Source organism: Pelodiscus sinensis, chromosome 1 (assembly GCF_049634645.1).
Source record: "Pelodiscus sinensis isolate JC-2024 chromosome 1, ASM4963464v1, whole genome shotgun sequence".
NCBI classification, from domain to species: domain Eukaryota; kingdom Metazoa; phylum Chordata; order Testudines; family Trionychidae; genus Pelodiscus; species Pelodiscus sinensis.
The window spans coordinates 110,217,588-110,236,988 of record NC_134711.1 but is presented as its reverse complement, the minus strand read 5'-3'; the positions used below and the strand labels follow the sequence as shown (position 1 = coordinate 110,236,988).

Here is a 19,401-nt window from a genome sequence, read left to right as displayed (position 1 = left end):
GCTGCCCCGTCACTCTCCTGGAGCCGCTAATGCCTGCAGCTCCCGGGGACGAAGCGGCGCCAGCAGGAGCGGCATCAGCGGCTCCAGGGCACAAGGCAGGAGAATGGCCCTGCTCGCTGCCCCTTCGCTCTCTTGGGGCCACTGATGCTGCTCCTGCCGGCGCCGCTTCGTCCCCGGGAGCTGCAGGCATCAGCAGCTCCAGGAGAGCGATGGGGCATCGAGCGGGGCCATTCTCCCGCCCATGCTTTATCCAACCCTGCAGCTCCTGGGGAACGAAGCGGCGCTGGCAGGAGCGGCATCAGCGTCTCCAGGAGAGTGACAGGGGCAGCGAGCGGGGCCATTCTCCCAGCCCACGCTCTGGAGCTGCTCCTGCCAGCACCGCTTTGTCCCTGGGAGCTGCAGGGTCGGATAAAGCGGAGTGTCAGATTATCAAAGGTCGGATAATCCGGACTCTACTGTAATGTCAGATACTTTATTTGTCTTCTGGTGTGGGGCTTTTTCAGGAACATCCAGGTCAGGTGTTTGAACTTTCATGGCAACTAATTATTTTTTTCAATTTTTTTCCAGTGGCAAAATGATTCCAGGGGGTTGGGCTGTAAGAGAAACACCGGATAGAGCAAGTGATCAACACTGCTTTGCTGAGCGCCGCAGCCCCCATGGAGCTGGGTCATGAGGCATCACGGCTGTGTCACCTCATAACACTGACAGGTTTGTTCCGGGCTGGTCTGACTACGACAGGAATCAAACCCCCAGCGCCTAGCTGGGGCTGAACCCAACACGGTGACCAAGTCAGGCCCACTAGAGGGCTCTAGCGCGCATGCGCCATGAAATCTCTCTCTCTCTCTCTCTCTCTCTCTCTCTCACAGACCCCTCCCCGCGCTCCTCGGCTCCTATTGGCGCAGGCCAGTGGTGGTGGGCGTGGCTGGAGTGACGCAGCACTCACCCCCCCACACTCCACATCTGTGACCCGACCCGGATTTGATTCCGCGTGATCCTAAAGAGTTCGGAGTGATCCCAGCAACCGTCGCCCGCCGCCCTTCTCCCCGCGCGCCCGCCCGCCCCGCCGCAGCCATGGCGCTTAGCGACGCCGATGTCCAGAAGCAGGTACCAGGCGCGCGGGAGCCTGGGCCGGGCCGGGTCGGATTCTTTCCGGTGCTGGGGCTGCTGCTCCCCGACCCTGGTGCCCTCGCCTGGGCCGTGCCAGGGTCGCGGGGCCGGGCTGCGGGAGCAGGTTCACGCTGGGGGGGCTACGCCTCTTCAGGGCCGCGCGGTGCTCGCGGGGTGGGGAAGAGGCAGAGTTCAGGGCCACGGGTCCAGGTATTTTCCCAGCTTCCGTTCCCCCTCGTGTCCTGCCCGTAGGGGCTGTGCCACCTTGCCGCAGCTGCTGCCACAGAGCCCCCCCCCTCCCCCCCCGCGCATCGTGGCGGGGCTGAACACATCCGTGCTGCAGGGCCGAGTGGCCACGGGGCTGGACCGCTCGGGGCTGGGGGGGCTTTAGCCATTCCCAACAGCGGAGGGCCTGCGTTCGTCACCAAAGCCCGGGTTAGGAAGAGATGCTTGTTTGTCTCTTTTCATTCGAAGCGGACATGGGTTTTGTCAAGGTATGAAACTGTTCGTGACAGCACTAGTCAACAAAAATAAAAGCTGTCTCAGTCCCTGGCTGACTCGTAGCGGTAACCTGTTGCTACACTCCTGGTAGAGGTAACTGGGAAAGAAACCTCTCCCTTCCCCCATTTAAATGAGTGGCTGCAGAAGGAAAAATGGTGACAGCCTTACACCATGGAGAACAGCAACTGGAAAATCCTATGAATAATACCTACACTAGTTAGTGAATAAGGGCTCTGAGTGCAGACTGAATAATTACTTTAAAAAAAAACACTTGTGTTGGAAGTTCAACACATCTCCCAGTAGCTTTGGAAGCTTCTTGGTTGACAGCAGATTGGGGGGGTTGCTAAAGTATCTGGTGACCTCTGAAGACAAAAAAAAAAAAGATGGAATGGAAGTGTTTGTGGATGATCTTGTTTTTACCATATTTATTGTGCAAATATTAGATCACCCTACACCATCCTTGTGTTTCTACATAACATCAGATTTTTTTTCCTGCAGAAATCAGGTGTAAACTTTAATTTGATTATAATGGCTAAGCTGTACTTGCTTATGGCTCCTGGAGTTTGTACATTTTTTTTCAACTGTCTAATGACTTTTGCACTTCAGATCTGGAAGGAAAGTAATCATCTGTCAACATGAGCTTAGATGCTGCTGCTTCTTTGTGAATTTCCAGAGAAAGCCTGGCTTTTAAGTTGTCCAGCTGTCCTTTTGAGTCAGGACACACATTGTTCTCATTGACAGTAAATAGTGTCCTTGCAAACAAACTGGTCTGACCTGAATGGCAAGTGGTGCACAGTGATGTGTGGCTTGCACAGATCAAGTCAGTGCTGGTCAGTGAAGTTTTCTCTCAAGTGATAGGAAGATCAGACAGGTTTGATGCAGGATCAGCAGTTTCATCTCACTTCCCATAAACACTTACTGCATCTCTTCCCCTCTCATTGAGCAAATCTGATTGGCAAAGGACCACTGTGTAATGAAAATATAAAAAGTAACTTAGAATCCCAATTTTCCTTGTAGAAATTAACATTCTATCCTAGCTCCCTACTTTCACTTGCACAGCCAAACTTTTTGGCATATGCTGAGTTATAACTTGAGATGGAACGGTTAGAGTAGGCCGAATAGTAAGAGAGCCCTTCTAAAGCTAACTTAGTACATTACCGACTGTGGGAATTTAATCAAAGACTAATACAGTTCTTGGAAAATCCGCTTGCATTTTTTCGCTAGGAAACTCTCTTGGGCAAGAGCCATCAATTTCTGGAGAAACTAAGCTTTCTTTCACAAAAATAAAACTAAGCGTGCCAAATGTCCTATTAAAACTTATCAATTAACCTTTACATCCCTACTACAGAGGATTTTAGGAAGATGTAACTCTGTGTCTCCATCCATTCACTACTATCTATATACTGAAACCTTCTGTACAGTATAGGCCAGTGTTGGGCATTGTGGTTTGACTTGCAGCCCTCAAACCCTCTGTTCGCCCCCTTTCCCTAGGCCTCTTGTGCACTAAGGCCCTGCACTTAGTTACTCCTTCCCCTCACTTTAGGCACTTTTGGATCACTATAAATCACCTGATTTATACTTCTGCTTCCCAGAGCTTGAACACTGCAAATCAGAGAAGGGGTGCACAGGCCACAGGTGAAACCACAATAGGCCACAGGTTGCCCACCACTGGATTTGAATCTCTCAGTCTACTGAGACGAAGGAGGGCCACTTATGCAGACCGCTCATTAGTCTTCGTTGCCCATCACTGGTATAGGCCACTCAGTTACTAGAATACTGTTGCCCAGAATCGATTACAATGTAGTTTCAGGTTGCAGTGTAGTTGAGATTGCTATTGAACATGCCAAGGCTTGTCTAAACTTATAGCTGACACACAAAATAATTCAATTTACAGTACATGCTACAACCGTATTTAACTTGGTCCCCTGCCTGCTGTGTATACAGGTCAAATGTTTTTAAACAGTTCTAACTAGAAAGGTTTATGTAGACAGGTCCTTGGAGCAGTTCATAACACACTTTTAAAAATTATATATATCAAACTCTGGCAGCTTCTCCCCACCCATCACAGATGACTGCATAACTTTTAAATATGTTTTTCTTCCCTGGATTATCTGTTAATCCTATCAAGGAAAATTGTGTTACATGGTCTACATTGTCCCCTGGCTGTTTCTCATCCAAACTCTAGTGACTTGTGTGCTTGTTAGGTAGAAGGTAGTCTTGCTTTCTCAGAAAATAAGAACCACTGTTATCTGTGAGATGGGATTGGGTAAGGGAGGAAATATTTTGGAGTTCAAAGTAAAAGTGTGCTTCTGATGCATATGCTTCCCAGCTAGGGATGTTAAATATTGGTTAATTGAATAGTCAATTCACTTCATGAGTTCTTATCAATTACTCGACTATTCTATAGTGCCTGGGGGTGAGGCCGGCCCCAGTCTCAAGGAATCCCCGCCATTCCACACTGCTGCCTTTGTATCAGAGGCAGCGGTGTGGGGTGCCAGGCAGGAGCTGGTCCAGAAGGGGAGCCAGTTTAAAAACCATCTCTTCTTGTGGACTGGCTGCCTGTTGCCTTGTGCTGCTGCCTCTCACACAGAGGCAGCAGCAGCCCCCGTCCAGGGAGCATCTGAGCTCCTGGACCCAGCCTGACTCAGAACTGAGCCTGGTTGCCTGCCCGCTCAGCTCCTAATACACTTTAAATGCAGAGACACAGCAGGGATAGGTCCCAGACCTGGCGCAAACTGGGACTGAGCCAGGCTTCTGGTCAGTCTGCTAAAAAATGTACTGGTGGGGGGGGAAGGGCTGCATGTATGTAGTCTGTAGCATTAACCTACAAGTTTTGCTTATCAGGTAGTCAATTAACCAATTACACTATTGCATCCCTGTTCCCAGCAGAATGTAACTGACTGTCTATTCTGTTACAGATCAAGCATATGATGGCTTTCATCGAGCAGGAAGCCAATGAAAAGGCTGAAGAAATAGATGCCAAGGTAACAAACAAAAAAAAAGCTATGAGATCGTTTGTGTCAGGAACTTTGGATCACATCTGACATCCTGAGTTACTTCCCAATCATACCTTCAAAAACAGTTCTATAGTATTTCTAGATGCCTTGTTGTTTTTTGTCATGTAATTCCTGTATGTGGAGCAATTTAACTGTTGAATAAAGTTTGTGCCAGATTAATACAAACAAAGAAACTGATTTGAAGCCACTTTTCTACCCTTAGTATCCTTATTAATGCCTAGATGTAAGCACATTTGTATGCAAGATCATGTGTTGGCATGTTAATACTTCAGGGAAGCCCAAGGTGGTATGAACATAGATTCTGCATAAAACAGATTGGGTTAAATTGGTCCCTCTAAATGTTGTGGCATTACACAGATTTAATGTGACCCCATTCATTTATTGTTTTATTTAGGGTTTATATACATGCAAACTTTCCCCAAAATAACTACATTGGTTTTAATTCTCACATCTTTTTGGCATAAGTCTGCATGTGGACACTCTCATTCCTGAATCAAAATAGGACAGTTAATCCATTTCTGGCTGTGATTTGCAGCTATGTTAAGGAACAAAAAATAGAGGGTATAGAAGCATTCATGCTTTTAACAAAATGGGATATGATATGCCAAAGTTGTAAAGATCCATTGATTAACGTTTAGTGGTTAAATATATTACTCATCGGGGCCAATTATGTCTATTCATATTGGATAAACAGGTCTAAAGTATGGATTTATTGGCATGATAGCCAATGTCTTTTGGAAAGGAGATTGTGCTAAACTGCATATTCACACAGTAGTGTACTAGAAATTCTTATGCAAAGTGACAGATCAAATAGATTTCCTAATTGTTAAATCTAAAACCAGCACTATTGAGCCCTTAAGTATGGGTAGATGGTCAAGACTCCCAATATTTTTGTAGCTGAGTATTTGTAAATTGTGTGCAGCAGTTGCCATGTTTTCATGTGAGAGAACCAACTATGCTCTTAAAAAAAACAATAACTCCCATATGTATTTTTGTTTAAGGCTTACCAGTAAGCGGTTCAATAATACTAAATATTATAACTGTCAACTTAGCACAATTATTTACTGTTTTTTTTCCCCCCCAGAATCTCTCCCATCTCCTTTCCTGCTACAGTCAAAGATTAAACCAGTTCTAGAATTCAGACTGAACAAGTGCCCTGGAGTTGATTTCGGGTTACTCCTAGTTAACCTACTATTCTTTGTTCACTAGCCAATACTTGAGAATTTTATATCATCCCTGTTTTCAGGAATAAAAACTGGCACCTATCATTTGCTTTCCTGTCAAAACCATTAACTGAGCAGCAAATAATACAGCCTTAGTTCAGCAAAGAACTGAATTCAATGAGATTTAGGGAGCATGCTTAAATGCTTTGCTTAATTAGTACCTTGACTCTCATCACCTAGTCTTTCAATTCAGTGAAGTGAACTGAGTATCTTCTAGATCTATGGAGTTGACCTCAATTTCAATGGTGTAACTGTTTCTTTATAGGCAGAAGAAGAGTTCAACATTGAGAAGGGTCGCTTGGTGCAGACGCAAAGACTGAAAATCATGGAATATTATGAAAAGAAGGAAAAGCAAATTGAACAGCAGAAGAAGATGTAAGTCACTTATGCTGCCTGGCCTGCTACAGAGCTTGAAAAATTAGTAGCTTGCCAGCAGTACTCAATCTTTCTCTAGCAAGTAGGGAAGCTGTAGCTAAACATTTCTGCAGAATCTGAGTTTTCACATATAGAAAAATATTTAAAGACTTACTGTTGAAAAGAAAATTATTTGAATGTGGACTGAGACACTGTAATCTTCCTGAATCTGCAGACACATTATTGCTGCTCTTTACAACTTTTCCCCAAACACACCAAAATTGGAAACTCTTCTGAAATGTGAAGCTGACCAGACATTGGAGCACATTATAGGAAAACCAATCCTAGTAAATTGAGGCTGGGGGTAGATAGGAATATAGGTTGAACCTCTCTAATTTGGCACCCTCAGGACCTGACCGGTACTGAACCAGAGAATTTGCCAGACCATGAGAGGTCAATATTGTCTAGCCGCATTACCAATACTTCCACTGCTTATGGGGCTGTTAGAAAATGTTTAGGGGTAAATTAGAGCTAAATAACAACACAGAACACTGAGAACCAGGACTAGTGGCTATAAACAAACCTTATAGGACCGCAGGAAATTTGGACATATCCATAAGTGGATATCCGGCTAAATAAAATCATGCTGGTTGGACCATGGATGTTGCTAGTCCAGAGAGTGCCAGACTAGAGACATCAACCTGTAGTAGACTCCAGATCTTCCCCAGTTGTGAGACTCTAGATTGGTTTTTAGTAAGGTAGAGAAGAAAACTGTCTCTTCTGCAGCTGAAGGTATGTGAGGGGCCTTACTAGCAAATTTCAGATACATTAGTAAGAGACTAATTCTAAATAGTCCCAGACAGAATGCAGAGATAATAACTCCCCACCACACCTGCTGTTCTCTTTAGGTTCTTTTATCTATCTGGATAATAGATATCTAGCAAACTCTGTATGCTATGACCTGCTCCTTCTCTGGCATAACTAATTCTATCAGTATTAATCTTGGTGTCTAGTTTCTCTTGAGTAGTTCTTTTGTTTTTGTTGTCACTTGCACAAATTCAGTGGAGGAAGGTTTTTATAGTAAGTGAGGAATTTATCATGGCTGTTCTTGTAGCCAATTCAGCTAAATGAACAGGCTTCCATTCAACATCATACAGTGATGCTCTGACATGTAAAACATGCCAATAAAATATTTGTTGTGCCACTATCGCCATCTAAAACAAAGCACTGATTCAATTTTTCCATGCAACTTGCAGTCAGATGTCCAACCTGATGAATCAGGCAAGATTGAAGGTCCTCAAGGCAAGAGATGACCTTATTGCAGTGAGTATATAGTGCCTCTAAAGTGTATTCTCCTCATCAGAAGTTAAGGAATTACCTGATCCAGCCACTAAATAAAAATCTAATTTTTTATAATCAAGTAAGATGTGTACTTGAAGCATTTAAAAATGCCTTTGCTAGCTGTCTTTAAAACCATAAAACTCATCATGTTTTCGCAGCTGCACTTTGCTGTTTAGAGGAAGATACATCTGTCTGCCTGGAATCTCAGTTGCAATCTGTGGTTAATCCCAGCCTTGACAGCAGCTGATCTTTATTCACAGAATGGGAAATGTCTCTTACACAACAGAGTGCAAAAAGAGGAACTGGGTGACAAGGCTCACAAAATGGCAAGTTGCTTTAGGCAACTAGAACTTAATATATGCTGTGATATTGAATGGCTGGGTTTCAACAAGCTTGTCAAGCACTTCCTGTTAACAACTGCTTCTAAAAAAATCCACATAGTGGACTAACTGTCTCCACAGTGGCCCAGGATACATGGAAAAGCTTTCATTTTGGTCCAGCTAGTGGGCCATTTATACCAGGGACGATGACTACTGATAACCCTGTAATCCTGTTGTCATAGATAATATCTATTGCATTCACCATGATAACAGTAGCCAATGCCTATTTATAGCTTCTCTGAGAAGAACCTACCAATCATACGATATGTAAAGTCCTTAGTCCTGTTTGAAGCACAGTATTATGTGTTTCTGAGACTTGGGATGTTAACTATTGTTTATTTGTGTGAATGCATAACTGCTGGAAATTTTAGTGATCACACATTTAGTGGGGGGGGTGGGCAGACGGGAGCCAGTGGCAGCAGAGTAGGGGGCCAGGTGTCTCTGCAGGAGCCAATATGCTTGAAAGCCGCTTCCCACGTGCACTGGTTCTCCCTGCCCCATGCTGCTGCCTCTTTGTTGGTGTGGAAGGTAGTGTGGTGCGGAGTTGGCTCCCTACGGGCACCAGCTCCTGCTTCTTCCCCTCCTTTTCCCCCCAGCAGCAAGGGGGGAGGTTTACGTATAGTCAGTATGATTAACCGATAAGCCTAGATGTATCAATTAATCATGTAACTGTGTTCACGCATCCATATCAGTTATTAGCTGATGCTGCTGAGCCATCAGAATAGTCCTCCTGTTTGTGAGAAATTTTTGAAAGAGGGTTGGTAGGAAAGGATATCAGCACAGATATAGGATCTTTGATTCTTTTATCCTACTGTTGTTTGTCAACCATTATGAATTTGGTCAGAAGTCTAATACTGTTTATTAGAGGAGAGGGGTGATGAAAGAGTTAACTGTATCATGAAACAATCCATGTTGGATAATCTCTCCCTGCTTTGAACTGACTCAGTCACATGCTTCTGAATGGTGTGCAAGACATTTCCTTCCTCATTTTGAAATATTTCAAATCCTATTGTACTAGCCTTTTCTTACCATGTTGTTACTTGGTCTCTAAAAGGCTGGCTGGTAAGGGATGGGCACTTCCAGAAATTCTGTATTTTAGGGCAGAAGGCATAACTAGGTTTGACAATTAGGGGAACTTGGATTGATCTCATTAATAATCTAGCAGTCAAAGAATTATATGCATACTTGTTTATCAGAGACTTTCCTACCCCCATGGAGTCACTTGTGTCTATATTTCCCCATATCTGTTTTCTGTTTTAAAAGTTACAGTAGGACATAACTGGGTTTCATCTGCTGAAATACATGTATTATAACGTTTCAGTTCAGTACTGGGGGGGAGACAAGGGAAAGAACTGTACTCAAGTCAAAACTTGGTAGATGGGAGGAAAGTAAGAAGGCAGAAACAGAAATCTTTACCATTGATTCCTAAAACAGGGTAAAGGACCTATGTGATATGATATGTTTTTTTTTCAAAACCAAAGATCCAGACTTTAATTTCAGAATTTACACTGACATTGACAGCTGCAGCATTTTACACAATTTACAGCAGACAATAGATCTCAACAACTGTACTTGTTTGAGGTCTTTCAATGGATTGATAAACAAAGTACTTATTTTTATTAATGAAAACAGGACACTAGGAGCTATTAAAAATGAATAGCTATTAAAAATGAATAGCAGAACAAACTGGGGTGCTAGAATAATTAGTCTTCTTTAGGCCATGTTTAGGATGTATAATACTGCTTTGATTGTACTTTATATAACTTATCTTAGAGCAGGGGTGGGGAGGGGCCAGGACACTTCCTGTGTTCCCTTCACCCACAGACCCTGATTGATCAGGGGGTGGGGGAGTGCATGAAGTCTTTGTGTCCCTGTCCCCCCTGGAACCTAGAGCTAGCAGTTCAGGTGGCAGTTCATGTGTTGTAGACCCCTTGCAGAGAGGGAGGAGACTTCGTGTACTTCCCCATCCCCCGGTCTCTATTGGCCTGAGGGCAAGGGAGCAGCAGGGCGGCCATGGGCCCAATCACCTGGCCCACAAAGGCTCTCTTGCCCATCTTAAAGTATTTAACTTCTCAAAAGCGGAGACAGCCAGCTTGAGAACAAGAAAAATACTGCTATTCTTTGGTACCAAATTCAGTCTAAATTTAATATCACCTACTGTAGGCTGTACTATTCTCCTAGGATGGACTCTTCTAGCTGGCCAGTTCTCGGATGCTTTGATCACTTTTACAGATGTAAACAGTTAGTTGAGTAGTCAACTACCTGATAAGCAAATGCTTATCAAGTAGTCACTTGACTACCTGATAAGCATTTGCTTGACTAGTTGCTTCCCCCATCTCCCCTTGCTGCTTCTATCAGTGGCAGCAAGGTGGGGGAGCAGGAGCCAGTGCTGGTGGGGAATCAGCTTAAGAGCAGGTTCCCCTCAGCACCATCTCTGCGGGGAGGCAGAGGCACAGTGGGGGACCAGGCACAAACCAGGACAACTGATTCCTGGCTTGTGTCCGGTCCCCTGCTGCGCTTCTGCCTTTTAAACGTAGTAAAAGCTAGGCAGCTGTTACTAAATTTAAAAGGCAGAGCCACAGCAGGGTTAGCTCCTGGGGCTGGGAGCTAATCCCACTGCAGTACTGCGGGTTTCCCCCCTGATCAGCTAATCAAATAGTCGATGGAAATGCCATCTACTACTCAGCTGATTAAATGAAATTTTACACACACACACCCCAATCACTTTGCAGGCTTGCATTTTGCATGTGAAAGGTTTCTTTAGAATGTTGGGGTAGGAGAAAAAAGTTGTAGTCCACTGCTCTTAAGCCTGCAGTAAATCAGAAACATGAGGCAGGAGGGGAACTCAAGACCTTTGTCAATTCTGTCTCAGCCTGGTAGGGATAACTTATACCTAAACTATCCCTGACAAGTGTTTTAAATCTTCCTGTGATGGGGATTCCACATTCTCCCCAGGCAACCTGTTCCAATATTTACTAGTCTTATGATTAGAAAGTTTTCTTAATAGAAAACCTAAATTATCTAAGCTGATTATTTCTTATCCTGCCCTCAGTGGCCAGGGGGAACAATTGATTACCTTCCTTATGAAAACTTTTTACATATTTTAAGCTGTCTTTTTCTCAGTCTTCTCTTCAGACTAAATGTGCCCAATTTTTTTCAGTCTCTTAATAGATTAGGTTTTTCTAAACTTCTTACCATTATTGTTGCTCTTCTCTGGATTCTCTCCAGTTGGCCCACCTCTTAAAGTGTGGTGCCCAAAACTGAATACAGCTCACCAGCTGAGGCTTCACCAGTACTGAGTAGAATGGGAGAATTACCTCAATGTAGAAGTATGTCATCTGAAGAAGTGGGCTATGCCCACGAAAGCTCATGATATCATCTATAGCATGTTTTGTTAGTCTTTAAAGTACTGCCAGACTATTTGTTGTTTAAGTTTTTCCTGTTACAGACTAACTTGGCTACACCTCTGAAATTCTTGCTAATGTTAGTTTGTGCTTTGTTTTTTGAGTAGCATCACACTGGTTCATTCAATTCACAAGCCACTATAACACCTTCATTTCTCTAGCCACTTACTCTCCATCGTGAATGTGCATTTGTTTTTTTTTTCTTACTATGTGCAGTACTTTGCATTTATCATTATTGACTTTCATTTTGTTGACTTCAGACTAGTTCCCTGTGATCTGCTGTCCTACAGTACATTGTAGGAGAAACAACCTAAGCTTACTCAACTAGAATAGCATTAGTTAACTGAATTAGTACTGCTAGTGGATACATATTTTTTAATACAGTAGAAACTCCGAGTTACAAACACCTTGGAAATGGTTGTTTGTAACTTTAAACAAAATATTAAGGTGATTTTTTTTCAAAAGTTAATAATTACACATTGATTTAATAAAACTTTGATTCTTTACAATGCAGAAGAATAATGCTGTTTCCCCTTTTATTTTTAGTAGCTAGTTTAACACAGTACTGTATTATACTAGCTTTATTTTTTCCCCCACATTTTTTGGTCTCTGCTTCTGACTGTGTACTTCTGGTTCCAAATGAGGAGAGTAGGTAGTTGACTGGTCAGTTCATTTTTCTGGTGTCATAACTCTGAAGTTCTACTGTACTATGACCTTCCTTTTCTATAAAAAGGAATCTATAGTCAAAATTCACTTTGACTACCGAACAGGGTAGTGTAGAAAGAAAATCTTTTGTGAAGGCTGTTCCATTCACAGAGATGAGGCTCTGGATTGACTTATCAGCTGCACTAGAAGCTTGCTTATTGGCAGGTTAAATAGCTGAACTAAGAGCATAGGAGGATGGTAGGTATAGAACCAAATGGACAAGCAGGGAGACTTTGTTGTCCTGATCTCTTCTTTCTGTAGGATTTGCTGCATGAGGCCAAGCAGAGACTTGCCAAGGTGGTGAAGGACACTGCGAGGTACCAGGCACTGCTGGATGGACTGATTCTGCAGGTAATGTAATCAAGCCATAATAAAAGGCTGACTGCATCCTTAGCCTCAAACAAACCCTCTGTAGAAGTACTGCTTCTGTTAAGAGACTACCTAAAATGGGCATTTTTAAAGCTTCCACTTTCAAACTATACTTTCCAGTCTTAGCTCACCAGGCCCCAGGGTACTTGAGAGGTGGAGTGGTAAGGGGAGCAGAAAGCTTACATTCTTGAGCATCTTCATCTGAATATGAGAGTAACAATGTTCACACAAAAAACTTAGGATAACTGCTGCACTGTAACCTGTCTTTGAGATCACAGCTCCGGAGTGCACATTTCAGGTTTCTATTGCACATGCTTACATGAGCTTTTCAAATGTACACTCTGGAAAACCTCTTCCCTTCCCTCCCAACTTAAGAAAGTGCACAGTCCTTTCATTCCCAATTTGATACCAAATCTAGACTTGTATGGCTATAGCTTTGAGCAGCTTTGTTCCTTTCATAGGTCCTGCTCACCTAGATCACATGTATATTTATCTTAAGTTTCTAAACATTCCACTTCTGACCCTTTTGGCCCCATAAGTTTTACTTTTGGAAATCTCGTAGATGCAAGCAAAGGTTTTAATGGAAACTTGTACTTCAACTATAGTGACTACCACTAGCAACTGCTCTTATCATAAATATTACCCTATATCCTTTTGCTGAGAACTCTTTACAGTGTGATTCTAGTTTTTTTTTCCTCAGCAGTTTCAGTTGCTATTATCTTCCAAGTCTTGGTTTTGATCCAGTATTTCTCTCCTTTTGTCAGACTTAGACCCTTCAATGTTGAGGGTGCCTTGAAATCTGTAATCTACTTTATTCCATAGCAGGGATCAGTAGTTTACTTCTAATTGCCTGACTTAACTGTGAGACCCTGCCTACTGCTGCTCACTTGCACTCTGGATAAATCAACTTCTCTATATTTTGAAAAGAATGTTTGTCTTGGTCAGAAGTCTTATGCACTGTGTGGTCTGTGGTTTATACTACTATCCACTTATTCCTGTAACCATATGACACAATTGGTATCTGTTCAGACATCAAAGACTACTGCAGGCCTTAACCAGAAGCTGCATATTTGCTCAGTGTAGTATGTGACTATTGACTCTTAGCCTGCCTTTTCTCATTTTTCTCAACACTGAGGGTTGGTTGTCCCAGTTTAGTTGCTGTTACACCCCAAAATCAGGATTGTTTACTTCCTGCAAGATCAAAGCCATAGGTTCTCATGGGTTGTCCAGTAATAGATAGCCAGCTCTATTTCAGAAAGATAATAGAAAGGGGACTTGTAACCAATGAACTCTCATCTTCGCTTTATGTAATAAGTAACAGCACAAAGTTGGTTTATCTTGTAACTAACTTACAGGGGCTGATGAATCAATTAAAAGGTGATGGGAGTTTCCTTCATCTCCTGTTGATATAATTGTTTGATGCAGGGTTTCTACCAGCTCCTTGAGCCCCGACTGATTGTTCGTTGCCGGAAACAGGATCTCTCTCTCGTAAAGGTAAGTGGGTTCTGGCTACAATAGCATAAAATGTCTCCACAAACAAAGCCATGGTATTGTGATTGCAAAGTTCTCCCGTTTTGGAATCTGTTAGGTAAGATCATAAGGCAGTAAGGCGATTCACTACCAAGAAAAACATTTCTGTTGGAAGAGAGCAGGTATTTGCTTTATTTATTTATTTGAAATATTTTTACCCTGCCTCTCTATTATTCTATGCACTTCAAGGTGGGCAGTGTCTTCCTTTGGTTGAGAAGTCCCTAGCAAACTTTAGGTACTGCCATAATTATAAAGAATGATGGCAGTTGCTACAGGCTCAAGATTGAGGGAGGAATAAATGTTTCAAAATAGACAGGTTAATAATCATTTCTCCTAAGCACCACATCCCTAATGAGGTTCAACTAATGAATAAGATTGTGGCATTTAATTGTTTGATTATTTTCCCTCCATGCCTGTTCCACTAATGCAAAGTAAGTAGCTGGCAGTTCTGTGCAACGCTAGTAGAGGATTCCATTTGTTTTCAGATCTCTGACCTGAAGTGGGATATCTATTGCATTCTAGGCTGCTGTACAGAAGAGTATCCCTGTCTACAAAGCTGCCACCAAAAAAGACGTTGATGTTCACGTTGATCAGCAGACATTCCTGCCAGAAGACATGTAAGCAATACAGTAGCTTTTTGCACTGTTAACTGTTGAGGGAGTCAAACTTCTCTCACGGAAATGGCAAAAGGAGTACCATCTGCCACTAGTTTGTGGGAGTTGGCTTTGTCTGATGCTGAAGATCTATCCTCTTGCCTGCTGTGCAGTTTCCCAGGCAACTAAATGATTATCTTGCATCCCCCAAACCAATTCACTGCACAGGGGCATGCTTGGTCTAGTCAATAGCATCTAGAAACTTAATACAACCTGTCAGTTGGCTAGAGGTGAAAGGAATGCAAGTGCAGCCCACGCTTAAGGGTCAACACAAAGCAAAGAACAAAATCATGAGGAGGCATACATGGGTTATAGGAGTCCCACTTATAAGCTGTGTCCTCCAAAACAGCTAGATAGTTTGTTTTGTAACACAGAAAAGAACACTTGGAATGTTACACTCAAGATTGAATGAACTTGTTATATATAGCTAGAAATATACAAGAAATAACATTTGTGAAGGTATCTGTATAGTACCTTTCCTCTCTTTCCAAAATCTGAAAATTAGCTCTTGTAGCCTAATTCATCACGTGTATTCAGTGGTGGAGAGGAGGTTCAGTTAGTCAATCGTTTTTCTTACGTAACATTTCAGTAGTTTCCCTCTATTTAAACACTAGGTGGCAATGACCCTTATCTGTTGAGATGCTCTGCAAACACCCATATTAGAGCAATCTCCTCCTCCTCATCAGGCTATCCTAAGGGGATAAACTTGAAAAACAACAAATGGTCTGGTAGCACTTGATAGACTAGCAAAACGTGTAGATCCGTGGTCACCAACCGGTTGCTCGCGAGCTACTGGTCGATCTCGAGGCCTCGACCAGTCGCTCACTCGGCGTCCTGTAAGCCCTGCCCCCATTTCCCTCCCACCCCCCAGAAACCCCACTACTTACCTTCAGAGAAGACGGAGGTAGCGTTGGCTGCCGGTGTGCTGGGGTTTGGCCCCGGGGCTTCCCAGTGCGGGGAGGGGGTTGGCGCCGGGACATTTCCTGCATGGGGGGGGGGGGTTAGCCCCAGGGCAGACGCGTGCGGGGCTTCCCTGCGCGGGTGGGGGGGGTCGGCCCTCTGGGCAGGCGCACGCGCGAGGCTTTCCTGCACGGGGGAGGAGGGGGTTGGCCCCGGGGCAGGCACGCGCGTGGCTTTCCCTCCGCAGGTGGGGGGGTTGGCCCCCTGGGCAGGTGCGTGCGCGCGAGGCTTTCCTGCACGGGGGCAGGGGTTTGGCCCCGGGGCAGGCGCGTGCATGGGGCTTCCCTGTGCGGGGGGGGTTGGCCCCGGGGCAGGCGAGCGCGCGCGGGGCTTCCCTGCACGGGGGAGTTTGGCCCCGGGGCAGGCGAGCGCGCACTCCCCGAACTCTGTCCCCAGCTACAGAACTGTCCCCACTCCCCTGAATAAAAAACAGACCATTTATTTCATAACTATAAACACGTGATTTTAATTGTATGTATCGCATAATTTAAAAATAAACTGTTTATCAGAGTGTGTAAGTAAGGGCTGGGGATAGCAAGTGATGGACAGGACAAGAATAGAGAGGGAAGGGCTTCAAGGAAGGGGAGGGGCTTCAAGGAAGGGGCGGGGCGGTAGATCTTCGCCTGTTCTGAGATTTGAAAAGTGATCTTGGGTGTAAAAAGGTTGGAGACCACTAGTGTAGATGGTATCATGAGCTTTCATGGTCACAGCCCACTTCTTCAGATGACCGGAGTTTTTGAGTTTAGGATGTGCAGACCCAAAATAAATAGGAGAAGAGAGAAAGGGAGGAAGGGAAAAAAAATGGAAGGGGCGGGAAATAAGGAGCGGAGTGTATAAAAATATCAAAGGGAAAACCAAATAGGCAGAACTGGTAATCAGTAATCACCTAAAGACTGGATAGTTTAAAAAAGCAGATAAGGATCAAAGGATAGCAATTAGATGGGAAGGGTACAAGTGCAAGAATCTACACAGGTGTTGGCACCTTCATTGAATGTTAGGCTGATAATGTCCTAGCCATCCATTATCACGATTGAGTAGGCTATCAGAGTGAGAATTGAATTTGTGAATGAATTGTAATTCCAACACCTCTCTGTATTTGTCTAGTAGAATTGGTTTGTGACAAGACAGCCATTTGAAGATCTTTTAAACAGTGATTAGGTAGATTGAAGTATTCCACAACAGGTTTCTGTATGTTCCCTTTACGTATATCTGATTTGTGTCCATTGATTCTTTCCTGTCGGTACTGTCCAGTTTGTCCAGTTTATATAGCAGTGGGGCATTGCTGGCATTTGATGGCATAGATGAAATTACTGGATGTGCAGTTAAATGGTCTTCTGATTTGGTAGCTTAAAGTGCTAGCAGACCATTTGTTTAAGTTTATCCTGTACAGACTAACGTGGCTACCCCCTGAAGCAGTGTAAGGGGAGTAAGATTGGAGTCCTTTTGAAGGCAGAAAGGAGACTACACATTTCTATTGATTAGTCTTTTACATGCATTCAAGCAGTTTGGAAAGTAGCAGTTTGTTGAGTGGAGATTTATTGTAATGTCTCTCTTCTCTCCAGTGCTGGAGGTGTTGAGATCTACAACAGTGATGGTAAAATCAAGGTTTCCAATACCCTGGAAAGCCGGCTGGAACTCCTAGCCCAGCAGGTGAGTTAGAGGGAGTTGGATCCTTTCCTACTCAATCTTCTAGGCCAGTGCGCCTGCCAAGTGCTTGGGGCTGGCCTGGCCCCAGGCACGGGGCGCATGCATGGAGCCGGAGCCGGCCCCGGGCATATGGTGCACGGTAAGCGCCGGACCCGGGAGCGCCGCAAATTGGCCACCCGCGCTCTGGGCGGGGGGCGCCGGCGCGGGGGGCCCCGGGTGCGCAGCGCTTGGGGCGTGGGGTCGCCGTCCCCGGGCGCGCAAGTGTCCCTGCCCTCTGGCGCCCGACAGGCAAACGGCCACACCCCCTGGCGCCCGGCAGCCTCTAATGGTTGGGGACCGCTGTTCTAGGCTTTCTTGCCATGTTCCACTTGGTTGGTAAAGTGAACAAGCTTCATCTTGAAGTCCACATCCCTTAGGGTCAATCATCCTCTTAATCTTCAAAGTAACTTACTGTGGGATCAGGCCTCGTTAGATGGGTAACAAGCAAAGGATTGCAAAAAGTAGACAGATTTGAAAAAAATTAAACTATCCGGTTGTATGGAGGTTGGGGAAGAGCACATCTCAGCCACAGTAAGAGATTCTTTCTTCAGAGTTGTATGTTTACCTAGGTTCTTGATATTATGAAGTCTAAAGAACTAAACTGTTCTGAAAGATCCTCTTAACTGAATAGTACAAAAATATGTGGTGGTCATAAAGCTCCACTACAAGTAGCAGTACATGAGTAATAGAACCATTCCACTAGACAGTGTAAGAGCCTTCTGAAGTCCAGTATAGAAGCATGACCTTGCAAACTCCACCATGCCTCAGATGAATCTTGGTCTTGGCAGTCTAGACCTCTATGTTCAAAAGACTAAATTGTGAGAATTAGGGCAAGCTAATCTAAAAGCATTTCGGTGTCCATAACGAATGCAGATAATGGATTTAATCTGGATGGGGTGACCACAAGCTTGAGCTTAACAGATGATCTCTCTGGCTCAGGCTGAAACAGTTTTAGTGATTCCATTTGTCTGTTTCCTCCCAGTGAGCTAGCACCACCAGTATCTGGTGGGTAAACTTCTATATCCTCTCAAGATTTGGCTGCACTGATGGAAGTCCTCCATTCATGACTCCAGCATGGAACTGCTGTTTAAGATTTCTTAACTTTTGTGCATATTAGGTTGCTGTTTGTTGCTTAACTATTCTAGTATTAATATGTCATTCTATATAAAGCCTTTAACTGGTGTGCATGCTCTCTCAACAGATGATGCCAGAAATCCGAGGGGCGCTCTTTGGTGCCAATGCCAACAGGAAGTTTTTGGACTAAGCCTGAAGGAAAGTGGAGTCTCTTCCACTGCCATATTGAGGAGAGATGCAGAAAAAGCATCTGATAATTTAAAGCCTAGAAATTTACCTTTTCAATGCTATAATGTATTGTCCAATGTGTGTTCTTCAGTGGAATGATTTTGCATACCTGCTGCGCTTTGCCTGACTTACCAAGTGGTTACAATGCATTGATCAAAATTAGGTGAAGACCAGCCCATTGACAAGTGGAGAATGGATGCAGTTGGGTTCTTGACTTGTCCTGCAATCCTATGTTATAGTCATATTTGTGATTGTGAAGTACCATTCTGTCCATAGGAGCAACCTTCCACGTTAAGGGCTTCTCAGTGTTCTGTTAAACCAGAAGGCATGCAACCCTTTCCCAGGCAGCAAGTGTAGCTTGTTACTTGGTCAGGCCCAGCAGAGTTTTCTGTTCTGTATATGTGAGTAAAGACTGAGCCTGTACTACTTAATTTATTAAAAATAAAAAGTTATGTGTACATGGAGTCCCCAGTAGTCTTTTGTCCAGTGTGTTGTGAGTTAAGAGTAACTAGAAGAGGTTGAATAGAGATGTCCAGGTCAGCAGATAAATCCATCACTTCAGACAGAAGAGGGCTACGTCTACACTGGCCCCTTTTCCGGAAGGGGCATGTAAATTTCATGAGTCGTAGTAGGGAAATGCACGGGGGATTTAAATATCCCCCGCGGCATTTAAATAAAAATGTCCGCCGCTTTTTTCCGGCTTTTAAAAAAGCCGGAAAAGAGCGTCTACACTGGCCCCGATCCTCCGGAAAAAGCGCCCTTTTCCGGAGGCTCTTATTCCTACAGTCAGGGGGCACTGAGGCACGGGGGAGGGGGGGAGGCTTGCTCCCTGACACCTGCATAACCTGTTTTGTGTGCGGTGAACTTTA

At 44.1% G+C, this 19,401-nt stretch overlaps 1 protein-coding gene across 1 annotated transcript; it reads left to right on the top strand.

Annotated features, from left to right (window-relative positions):
* Positions 1-942: 942 nt before the first annotated feature.
* ATP6V1E1 (ATPase H+ transporting V1 subunit E1) lies at positions 943-18,990 on the top strand. The gene is made up of 9 exons (XM_075896800.1): positions 943-1,104; positions 4,527-4,592; positions 6,114-6,223; positions 7,459-7,525; positions 12,294-12,383; positions 13,827-13,895; positions 14,454-14,548; positions 17,107-17,194; positions 18,432-18,990. The coding sequence occupies exons 1-9, from the start codon at positions 1,072-1,074 to the stop codon at positions 18,492-18,494; spliced, it is 681 nt and encodes a 226-aa protein (XP_075752915.1). The 5' UTR covers positions 943-1,071; the 3' UTR covers positions 18,495-18,990.
* The last annotated feature ends 411 nt before the right edge of the window (positions 18,991-19,401 follow it).